Consider the following 12,638-nt stretch of genomic DNA (forward strand, 5'->3'; position numbering starts at 1 on the left):
GCAGTTTTCCAGTTTTGATCCTTCGCCTACACATAACTACTTCTGTCATGTAAAATAAAAAATGATACCTGCATGTAATCAACATATTTAACATGCCTCTTATTTCGTATTGTTACATTTGATGTTTTGAATAACATTTTATAAAAATCACACTAACATAATGTAGTACAGTCATAATTTGACTGTTGAGAAAAGCTTTCTCTTATAAACCTTTTAAGTCACTGCAGCCCATTTTATGTTCAGTGCTACAAATAATGGAAGTTTTGTATCTGCATGTAATAATGGAAAGAGCTCTATAACAACAATTTGCAAAACTCAGAATAAACATTTAACACTGTATTTTAACGTTAAGATGCAGGTACTTCAGTTACAATCATTGGCAGTTGTAAGCTGTGTCTCATTTAAAATAAAATACTTCTTTTTGTAATACATATGTTGTAATTTAAGCAGTTTTGCAGTTTTTATCCTTTAAGTTAAAAGTAAGTAGATTTTTTTCATACTTCATGGATCAAACAGATTTTTTGTAGAGAATATGGGAATAAAAATTGTAGATTAATGTAAAAAAAATCACAGTAACAGAATGTAGTATAGTCACCCTTTGACTAAGCTATCTCCTATATTGTTCTCCAAAACTGAGAGTTTTGCATCTATATCTGTAGCAAGAGAAGAGCTTTTTATCAAAAAGATCCTTAACATATACAGTTGTAGTCTCTCTTTGACTATTGTAAAGCTGTGACTAATTGAAAAAAAATCATTGATGAGAAATATTTCTCTTACAATATACATGAATACTAGTAATTGGCAAAGGGTTTGTTGGCAGTTTTGATAAGGGATTTTTTCTCTTGGATTTTTTTTAATATTTGAATGAAAAATCCCAGAGGGGAATTTTCTCTACTCACTGGGAATTCCCTATGGAATATTCCTTCATAGGCCTATGTATGATAGAATTAAGTTCAGATACATGATTCCTAAAATTTATTTTTAATTGTCCATTTTTACTGGATTTTAATTACAAAATATGTGGTTAAGAACAATATTAGGGGTGAAATGTATAACATCAATATTGATGTCATTGTAAGAGTAAGGGGGGGGGGGGATAATTACCCTTTTTTTCGAAGGAACTTTAAAAAAATAAAAAAAATCTGATTTAAATCAAATAAATCCGATTTTTTTTATTTTTTAAAAAAAATCAAAAAAATCGCCAACCGTGCTTTTAACGAGCAGGGACTGTTCGCTAGCATGCACTCGCTTATTAAGCGAGCGCCCTGCTAGTTACTAGCAAGCGGCACGCTTAAATTTCTGTAGGGGCTGGGTCGAGTGCAGCACAGTTTGGATAAATTTCTTGCTGAAAGAAAACATGCCATGGCTTGGATTCGATAGACCACAATTCGCCCACTGAGACATGTAGGATAGGAACCCTGTAGCAAAGACCACATGTTCATGAAGGTTGTCCCTTATGGTTGCTATATACAGGTTTCAATAAGCTTTAGGAAAGCAGGTGTAAAATATACAGCATTCTGCATGTATGGGGAATTAAGCATTTCATGAAAAATAAAATGATTTTTTTTCGCTGATTATTGTTATAAGCTACTATAATCGTTGCATCTGATTGGCTAATTTGTCTTAGAGCAAGTGTTTCAAAAAATACAATTAGTCACTCATGAAACACTCCCCAAAGAGAATATTCATTATAATCAAAGAAAAAAAAAACCTGAAACTGAAAAAAAAAAATGCAGAATAGTTATTCCAGTACTCAGGAGAGTGATATAAAAGAGAGAGAGAGGGAGAGAAAAAAATCCACTCCTTTTACGAATTGGATTCTGGAATAACAACTAAGGAGGATTGGTTTTTTTCCCCCTGTGTTCTTAGCTGAAAGCATTACAGACAAAAATGAATATTTCATGTTCATTTGATTCCAGTGCATTACTCTACTGATGAATTTAACATGAAAATATCACGAGAAAATAACGTATTCGGGGGAGAAAGGTGAGATCATCGGCGTTTATATGAACCAGCCTACTTTTGCCAACAAGATTTCTTCGTGCGAATGATATTTTGCATTTCCATGGACTATCCCTTTGGTGTCCAATTTGTCATTGGAATTTCTGTCAAGAAATATTTGGAATATGGCCATATATATCAAAATTCATGAGATGGGCAATTTTAAAGAGAATTATGCCAATCCCCTTTTTTCTGGGATCTTTCTATTAAAGAAAAAAACTTTCTTTGCTTGTTCATAAGAAGGTTTGTCATGCTTCTGAGCATTGTGGCCCAGTGGATTAGTCTCCAGCCTTTGAAACAGAGGGTCGTGGGTTTGGAACTCAGTCATGGCATTATTTCCTTCAGCAAGAAACTGATTCACATTGTAGTGCACTCAATCCAGGTGAGGTAAATGGGTACCTGGCAGGAATTTATTCCTTGAAATTCTTGAGCAACAGTAGCTTGGCTAATCATAAGCCGAGGGTAATTATGCTGTATAGATTGTAGAGTGCTTAGATACTTCTGATTAAGAGCCATAAAGGCACTATAAGCAAGCAGAATTATTTCAAATTATACGAAGCTCTAGATGAAGGGAGGAAAGGATAGGGGAAAACTTCTCTGATGCGCTGAAGGGGGGGGGGGGGGTAAGCGAATATGGTACATTAGAAGTGGTTACTACTTACTTTGGGTTTCGCTGCAAGGCCAAAGTCAATCAACTTTAAGCTCTGGTCTTCATCTAAGAGGAGATTTTCCTGTGATGAGGAGAGAAAAAGGGGTAGAAGACGGGAGGGGGAGCAGAATCAGAAGAAGGATGAAAATGAGAAAATAAGAAAAGGAGGAGAGGGATTAAGAGAAGAACAAGAAAAACAACGAGGAGAAGAGAAAAAGAACAAAGAGGGGAAGGAGAAGAAAAAAAGGATTATGAAGAGAAGGGAGAAAGAGATTTAATCATTAATTTTTGCAAGACGAAAAAGACTGAAAATGTATAATCAAATATCAAATAGAGTAAACTGTTTATACATATAAAAAGACAATAACAGAGAAAAATTTTCTTGAATGTGGGTTCAATAAGTGATAAACATGAAAAAAACATGAAACGGGGGAGGAATAGCAGGGACAGACTGATGAAAAATGAGAATAAATTGGAGAATGTCAAAATGAAAAAGGATAAATGAATGAAATTACTTGAACATTCAGAGAAACCGGATAAACAATCCGAGAGCCCCTAAAAATGATTTGCCCCTCTATGCAGAAGACAATTGCAGCTGCGAGGCAGATGGCGAGGCAAAAATAGTTTTAATATCATTTCTTAGAAGAGATTGCCCACGGATGATATCAAGACTGATGGAAAGATCTGAGAAAGAAGTTTGGAATAGATTTTGAGTTGCATCATCTAAGCGAGCGAGTGTTGGATTTCATCTTGCAGGGGATACACCCAATTCACATTCCAAATCTAATTCAAGCATTCTATAAACTTGATCTTAAAATGTCATGAGAAAGTCTTTAACATCTATGTTAGATGCCACCATATTATCACAGACCGAGTTCGGGTACATTGAAATAAACTTATCTTTGTGAAATCATGAAATCTTTAAAGCTGAAAACCGATAATTCTGATGATCACTAACACAAAAAGGCATAAGTGGGACAATGAATAATATTGTTTATAAAAATACCCAACATATTATGGAATTCCGTGTTAACTTTTTTTCATTTCTCAGACTAACACATTTTCTTTCCAGTGCCATTTGGCTCATATTGTTTTATTCATACATACAAACGCTTGGGTGGTCATTTTATTGGATTCTGTTCGAAATCATTCTGAGATTGTTACCACAACAGATATTTATCCCTATAAAGAAGAATTGAAACATTTGACTAAATCTCACAGCAGTTCCATTCACAGTTTTGTTCATTAAATTTCGGTCCAAAGTGAAAGTATTAAAAATATAATCTATTAAGGGTCTTTTACTATTTTTCATAACAGAGCTCTGTGTTCAGATGTTACATCTAAACAGTTTCAAAGATGTGGCCCGTGACGGGTGTGAAAGTGGTATCAAGAGGCTGATCACTTTCATTACTTCTCACAGGATTTCATGAAATGGTTAGCGGAACTTTTTGACATTTTTTATGCTTTAAATTAATGCCTGAAGTTATTAGGACAAATCGATTTTGGAAACTTATAAATTTAAAGTAATATCATGATTATCACTCAGGCTATCTTTAAAGGACAAGTCCACCCCAACAAAAACTTGATTTGAATAAAAAGAGAAAAATTCAACAAAAATTCAACAAGCATAACACTGAAAATTTCATCAAAATCGGATGTAAAATAAGAAAGTTATGGCATTTTAACGTTTCGCTTATTTTCAACAAAATAGTTATATGAACGAGCCAGTTACATCCAAATGAGAGAGTTGATAACATCACTCACTCACTATTTCTTTTGTATTTTATTATATGAAATATTTTTATTTTCTCGTCATTGTCATGTGAAATGAAGTTTCATTCCTCCCTGAACACGTGGAATTCCATTATTTTAACATTTTGTGCTTCAGGCAAGGAGGTCCTAATCGTCAAATTCGTAAAAATCAAAATATTGTATAATTCAAACAATAAAAAACAAAAGAAATAGTGAGTGAGTGACATCATCGACTCTCTTATTTGGATGTAACTGGCTCGTTCATATAACTATTTTGTTGAAAATAAGTGAAACTTTGAAATGTCATAACTTTCTTATTTTACATCCGATTTTGATGAAATTTTCAGCATTGTGCTTGTCTGATTTTTCTCTATTGATTCAAATCAACATTTTTCTGAGGTGGACTTGACCTTTAAATATGATGTAAAATAACGTCTCTCATGAAAATTTGGAAAGTTACCAGTTTTGCATTTAAGTTGTGCATACTCAAGCATGACTCGACGGAAGAGTAGAAAGTCAGAAACACTTATAACATAATCTGCCAAAAACCTTTTTTTGTTAAAATATATTGTGCATGGTGCAGGGTATGAATATTGAGACTAGATTCACTCCTGTACCGTGGCTGCTTTCTACCACACATAGCATTAATAGGAGCCTAGTCTACAACCCTAGACATTATATCATTTGTTAAAGCATGGACCCTACGGTTAAAGTGGCAAATGCGAGTCTGCGATTGCAGACTGGTAAAAAGCTTAGACAAGGAAAGAAATAGGAGAGTTGCCATCATCATCTTGATTGTAGAAGGTACTCTTAGAGGACCACAAGGGATCAGATAGGGTACCCCATGGGTATACCATCTGGTATAATAAGTGAGCTAAGTGGATCTATAGCTGTGTTCAATCGACAAATTTTTACCCTAGAAATCCCAGTTTCGAAAAACTCTCCGCGCAAACCACGGTTGCATTCAAGTGATGCTTCATCAGTTGTGAAATACAAATGTCTTGCAAATCTCAAAATGAAGGGCTGAAGAGGCGAGTATTGAAAGTAAGGCTATTCTGCAAAACCATGATGTTGTAATTGGATTGAATTAAAAGCTCAAATCATAAATTATAATTTATTTTCCCCTTTTAAGCTTGAACTTGTATAGGACTGAATCCTTTTTTCCATACATTCCAGCTCATATGGCTCCATCAATGTGGGCTAAGTATCCAACGAGTTGAATGGCTCATTTTACCCTTTGCTTGCCTTTCTTTTACAATCTTCATGGACATAAACATTTTAAGACAATTCTTTTTATTTATGGTTCTGTAGAAAAGAATTATAGAGGAATGTCCACAATTTGCACCTGTACCATTAATCATAATTTGTAGAAAATCCCAAATCCAGCAGGTGAATCTTGTCAAAATATGGCTTTTGCCGATGTAATTTGCTCGTGTGTTCATTTCGCTGTCAGGAAGTCGAGACCCTTTTATGTTGACATTTACAGCATTCCCAGACGACTCGTAAATCACTCATTAAGAGACTCAATTAGCTTAGGCTAATGAAAAGCACCTTTTCAAATCCAATTACTACAAAATAATACATATACAGGATGTCCTAGAAAAAAACGAAGTGGCGAGTTTGAAGTGCCTTGACTTTTAAATGTTGATGTTTTTGTTTGCACCATTGGATAAAGCGTGAAGTGTTTGCCTGATTTCATTGGATAAAAATTATTTGCATATTTGGATAAGATATCAAATGTTTGTTGGCATCATTGGATAAAGTATAAATGTTTGTTTGCATCATTGGATATAATTTTAAATGTTTATAATTTGCATCATCAGATAAAATGTCAAAAAAGTTTGTTTGGATTACTGGTTAAAACATCTTTGGACAAGGAGAATGATACTAATATTATTTAATTTGGTTAAGAAGAAGACAACAATTAAGAAGTCAAAGTATGTAAAAGTCACCATACTGCATTCTGGGATACCCTGTATAGCGTATATAGAAAGCATCACTTCTGTAATGAAATACATCAATTATGTTATGTCAGCTTTTCAGGACTGGGTTCATTACAAGGTGCTTTTACGTATACATATACATGTACCCCATCACAAGAAAACCTTGATATTCTCTGATCATGACTATTTTACTTTTCCATGGCAACTACCATGGCAACGATGCTCAGCAGCCAATCAAAATCAAGGAATCCATACAAGTTACAATCAGATGGCAATGGGCCTCCAGGAATTCCATCTGGGTCCCGTAACACAAAGCTTAGCGACTGATTGTAGGCTTGATTTTTATGATTGATTTTACATTGCAGTCTAAGCAATCAATCGTAGAAAAAACTAGTTTACGTATATCATTGCTAGGGTGTTAAAAAACTGCCTTATTCTTGAAATTAAAACAATCGAGGGTGGCTCTTAGAAAAGTGACAATGGAGGCAACCTCATAATGCTGAAAACTGTCTCCCACTTGTGTCTCGAGAACTCCACCGAAGGTTGTTACTTTCGTTGTAACTCTAAATTAAAGTTTTCTTAGCTTTAATTTTAAGATTCAAGATTTTTACACCTCAGTGAAGACATAAAGTGTCCATAATGACACATTCTTCTTACATAATTATTATACTTCATGAAGTCCCAACTCAGGCCGGCCTGAAACCACTTTGAGGGGTGAGATGGAGACGGTCTCACTCCGGCTTTTCAAAAAATTGGTTGTTACACTTAAGTGTCCTCAAACCATTTTTAAAGCCAGCTACACAGTATGCGATCAGATGCAACCCATTTATTTAAAAAATCAGATTTTCCATTAAATATGAATCTAAAACAAGCAAATTCATTTTATTTGATGTGCGGAGTATTGATAGGAATGCTAAAATCAACATTCTGCTTGTCTGTGAGCCTTGCGGTCAGAATACAATTCAATTCAGCTTCAGAGCCAAAAGCAACACTGCAAGGACCTCAAAACAGTTTGGATTTGAATAAGTGTTTTTTTTTCCTATTCCTACATAGTGGCTCGCAAAAAATGGAATTTCGATTTCAGTATTCATAAAGGCTGGAATGCTCATATAAAATGCCATTACAGAATTTTCCTAAATGGGACTGCGACCGGATCAGATCGGATCCTTCAGAGTGCATGCACAAGGCTTTTGACGTACAGTATGTGTACAAGGGGTCTAAGTCTACAGAAGCCAATTGTAAACAAGAAATCTGTGCCCTGAGATTACTACGTGTGATTAGACATCCCCCCAGCTCTCTACGATAAATGTCATAAGGTCAATTTATCTGATTGCTCAAGAGCTAGCCACCTCTACTAACGATAAATTTTATACTTAGTTTTGTTCACTGATTACAGACCTGGATGATTTATGGCATCCCATAACTACATCTTTTGTATCTTTCACTTTCCTCTTAATCTATTTGTCTGGTTTATTTTTGTAACTTTAGTTTTAATCAATCTTACCAGACACAAGATCACCATAGTATTTACAGTACATGTGATTGAACAAGAGCGATTCCTTGATAATTGAATGTATCTTAATAATTTCATGAATTGCAGAAGTTTAATGATATTAAGAAAAGGCCAGGATCTTTGATGGGAAAGGGGCTACCATCCCACCACCCTGCCTGACTGTTAGTTCAGGGTTTGTTTGTATCCTTTTGAAAGACCTTACCACAATAAAGCACTCACTATTCCCCCTCCCCTTGCTTGTCTAGGTACCCTCCCCCTTGATGGATTTCTCTCAAACATTCACCAATATTTTTATTATTTTTTAGTCTTTATTTACGATGAACTTTTTGTCAGAGTGCACTTCCCCTTTGAAAGGTCCCTCTGCCCCCTTTATACACTCGCATCATTGTTCTAATGCCTATGGAATCCCAATATATACCTCTAGTATACCCTTCCAAAAATGCTCAGAAGTTCAATGGTGGATCCAGGATTTTGAAATAGAGGGGCGCGAATAGCAGGGGCATGGGTGACAATTAAAAAAAAAAGAATTAGCTATGTTTACTATAAACGGCTGGGGAAATATTCATTAGACTTCAACATTTAAGCTTAAGAGGAAAGTGGTCTAATCATTAATTCCCAAACTGTATTTCCAACAGGCAGTTCTCAAATTTTAGAGGGGGATTGCACCCCTTGCACGGGGACTTCAATCTGCCACTGTAGGTTTTACTTCCCCATGTGCATAACTCTTGCACACCATCTCCCATAAATGCTTACCGGTTTTAAGTCCCTGTGAGCGTACCCTTCGTGGTGGATGAAAGCGACAGCTGCAATGATTTGGCGGAAGAATCCTCGGGCCTCTGCCTCCTTGAGACGGTCTTTGGCGACAATGTAATCAAATAGCTCCCCACCAGGACAGTACTGCACATAGTAAGAAAGAAACAAAATTTGATTAATGACAAAAATAATAAGCATAAATGATAAATAAATGATAATATGCCACATTTATGGTAGTGCTTAATCTAACTATAGTGCTTAATCCAAGTACTGCATATTATTAACCCCGGCTTGGCCTTGCAGCTTTTCCCCCAAGGAATACATTTTTACAGGGTACCCAATTATTTCACCTGGGTCGTATGTGATTAAAAATAATTATTTTGATATGATCAAAAAAGAGATCAAATAGATTGTTGAATCAGAAGACTTTTTCGTTTGCAATTATTTTGATAATTAAATGAGGTACAATTACAATTTTCAAGTTGCTGTGTAAGTATGACTACAAGTTACACATAACATTACACATTTGTGAAATGACATAAGTTACACTTAACTATTTGTGAAATGACGATAAGTTACACTCAACTATTTGTGAAATGACATAAGTTTACACTTAACTATTTGTGAAATGACGATAAGTTACACTCGACTATTTGCGAAATACCCCTTGAAATTAAACTCCCCCACACTTTCCCCCAGTGCATCTCGATAATAATCGCCCACGCATTCCTGTTCAAAACTATTGAACATCTAAAAGAAAATCTTTCTTCCTCTTTCACTCTTTCACTCTCTCTCTGTCTGAAGTACCCTCTTAAAATGAAGGGTTTTATCAAGCTTACAAGAAACTCATAAATCTAAACTAGCATCATAAACTCCCACACCTTTCCAGCACATATATTATTTCATAGTACAATTTTTTAATTATGAACAGGATATAGGGACTAATAAAAGGAGGAATATATTTTTCAAATAAAGAAAGAAAAAACCAACACTTTGAAACACTTTAAAGTCTGAAAATAGTGGTTTGTTGAAGTTGGCAGAAATATATATCTTATTGATCTGAGTTTGTTCTGCTAGAACGCTGCATCCAATATGATCAGATTCTGGGATCATTTTTTTTACTTTCCCATTCAAAGCCCCGCTGCATAAAAGTTATACTATAATGGTAACTTTGCCATCCAATGGTAATTACCATGGTAACGATGCTCAACAGCCAATCAGAATCAAGGATTCCATGGTAGTCACCATTGGATGGTAAAGTTACCATAATGGTAACTTTTATGTAACAGGGGTGTGGTATTCAACATAACAGATGACACTGAACAATTCACAAAACCAATTCTATATGGAAGTAAAATGCTTTGTATTCTTTGAAATTCTTTCTTTTTTTTGCAGATCCACTACATAATCATGATGAGATCTCTCTTGCACTAAACCAAATTTCTATCTTCACGTATCCTGCAGAATAGCAATTCAACAGGAAAGTTTTGAAAAGTGTCTATATTGACAACCAATAGAAAATTACTTTAAAATCAACCATGAATTGAACTTCTTTGTGAAATATGTTTTCAATTTGAGCAGTAAAAGATGTTGACAAAATTCAACCTGGGCATTATGCTGCTGTTGTTATTTTGAATAGGCACACTAGTCGGTTTTGATTATTTATGCCTTGTTTATTTGCTTCCCTTTTTTTTCCCATAACAATAACTTCTTTGTTGAATCTATACCAGGTAGAAAAAAGTAAAGGAAAGAGAGGAAAAAATAGTTCTTAGGAAATCGTGCAAGACCACCTCGCCTACCCTGTATATCCTGACAAGCCTGCTTAGTTAAAGGTCCACACTTATATTCATCCATTCATGAGATTATAGTAAAGGGGTAAAACAAACATAAATATAAACAGGCTTGGGGCAATCAACGCAAATGAGCAAATAAGCCTGACAGCCAGACGACTGTAAATTAGATTCCCATTTCTCCATCCAAGCGTCCATTGTCAGAGGTATGAAATATTCATGGCTGCTTTTAATGGAGAGAGAGAGTGAATTAGCCTTGTTTGCATTTTCCGAGGCATCCCCTTGAAAGCGGAGTGAGAGAAACAAATTAGGGGAAAGCAAGCGGCGTCAAGCGTGCAATTTTCTGCCCTGAAAAGTACACACGAAATTGGAGTCATCCATCATCTGGGGGAACTCCCCAGGGAAGGTTGTCTTGTAAATTACATGACATCTACCATGGACAAGAAATTTGTATCGTGATCACAGTGTTTGTGGGATAAATTCTTTGGCACTGAGAATCTGAATTGTAAGAGGAAATAAAATGGTGTGATGTTTAGATTAGACTAGATTTGAGGAGTATATTACTAGAAGTGTTAAATAAAGGGGTGGACTGTTAGCTTGCAGATACAAAGCAATGCACGGTTTGGATATTAAGTCATGGTTGGAAGACATAAGCAAGCTTCATTATCATCATCACCACCACAATAATCACCATAATCCCTATCATGAATAACATTATCATCGACATCATCATCATCATATCATCATCATCAACCCTTTCATCAATACCATTATCATCGACATCATCATCACCACCATCATCATCATCATCTTTGTTATCATCATTATCGCCATCGTCATTATAACCATGACATCAGGCTTTAATATGAAAATGAACTTAACTATATCTTACTGACAAGTAAATATTATGAAATTAAAAGTCATTAAGACTTTCAAATTTTTCCATTCAACTTTCAAAGACTTCACATATATCTATAGTTGCCAATTTGAAGAACAGATGATCATATCCATCAGTGTGAAAATTTCATCTCAAACCAAATGCCATTCTTATCATATTTAGAGCAACGATTTATCAGTACCTTTCCACGAATCTAATATCACGAAGCTTTGCATTTTAAAGAAAAACCTAACTTTTTTAATGGATGAGTTCAGATAATAAACAGGATCACATTTTAGGAAATCATCGAAAGACGTAACAAAATAGACGACTCCAAGACGAAGCCTGGTTCATTCACATACCACTCCTATGACGTCTTGCCTGGGGAAATAAACAGAGCAGTTTCATTACGGGGTAGAGCTAATCAGCCTCGCAGTCTTTAAGATGTTCACCATGTGTTTCAATCATAACGATGATAATAATAATAGCTCTCGATTTGGAGATAATGGTAGTCTAAGCTTCAGGCACAGTTGATTTTGCACAGAAAAAAGTGAGCTCACAAAGGCTCCATTGGACATTGATTACTTAACTTTGTTACCCCAGTTCTTTAAGGGTATTGATTTTTGCATTCACAGCAATAAAGGATTTCCTCCCGACAGTCAAAAAATAAAAACTTGGGTGGAGAATGAAAGATCTATTGTATTGCCTTGCCAAAGGGAATTTGTGGTGCTATGTCAGGACTTGACCAACAAATCCCATGACCTTCAGATATACTATGTCACAAAACCATTTCACAATCGTGAGCTTAGTAAGCCTCCAGTCTTTAAGATGTTCACCATGTGTTTCAATCGTAACCATGGTAATAACAGCTCACCATTCAGAGATAATGGTAGTCTGAGCTTCAGGCAAAGTGGATTTCTCACAGAAAAAAGTGAGCTCACAAAGGCTCCATTGGACATTGATTATTAAACTTTGTTACCCCATTTCTATAGGGATATTGATTTTTGCATTCACAGCAATAAAGGATTTCCTCCCGACAAGCACAAAATAAAAACTTGGGTGGAGAATGAAAGATCTAGTTTAATGCCTTGCCAAAGGACACTGGTGGTGCTACGTCAGGACTTGACCCACAAATCCTAGGACCTTCAGATCTACTATGCCACAAAACCGTTGCTCAATGATGGGCACAGTCAACATGTTATCATGAAAGGGCAAATAAAAGAAACAAGAGAGGGGGTGAAAAGAGGAATGAACAAACGTATGTGAGCCCCGCAAAAAAATCATGGGGGATGGGGACAACTAAGCTTCTAAAAGGAGAAGAAAAGAGAATGATAGAGAGATAGAGGGTAAGAGGAGAGCA

General features: G+C 35.5%; 1 protein-coding gene across 2 annotated transcripts in view; it reads right to left on the reverse strand.

The window, feature by feature from the left end:
* LOC121405607 (maternal embryonic leucine zipper kinase-like) overlaps positions 1-12,638 on the reverse strand; it is a 74,831-nt gene that overhangs the window by 26,660 nt on the left and 35,533 nt on the right. For both annotated transcript variants that reach the window (XM_041596539.1, XM_041596540.1), the window contains exons 5-6: positions 8,612-8,755; positions 2,664-2,732 (exon numbers count right to left, since the gene is read on the reverse strand). In XM_041596539.1, the coding sequence (XP_041452473.1) occupies positions 2,664-2,732; positions 8,612-8,755 (213 nt within the window). The remainder of the gene's footprint in view (positions 1-2,663; positions 2,733-8,611; positions 8,756-12,638) is intronic.

This window comes from Lytechinus variegatus, chromosome 18 (genome assembly GCF_018143015.1).
Source record: "Lytechinus variegatus isolate NC3 chromosome 18, Lvar_3.0, whole genome shotgun sequence".
Lineage (NCBI taxonomy): Eukaryota > Metazoa > Echinodermata > Echinoidea > Temnopleuroida > Toxopneustidae > Lytechinus > Lytechinus variegatus.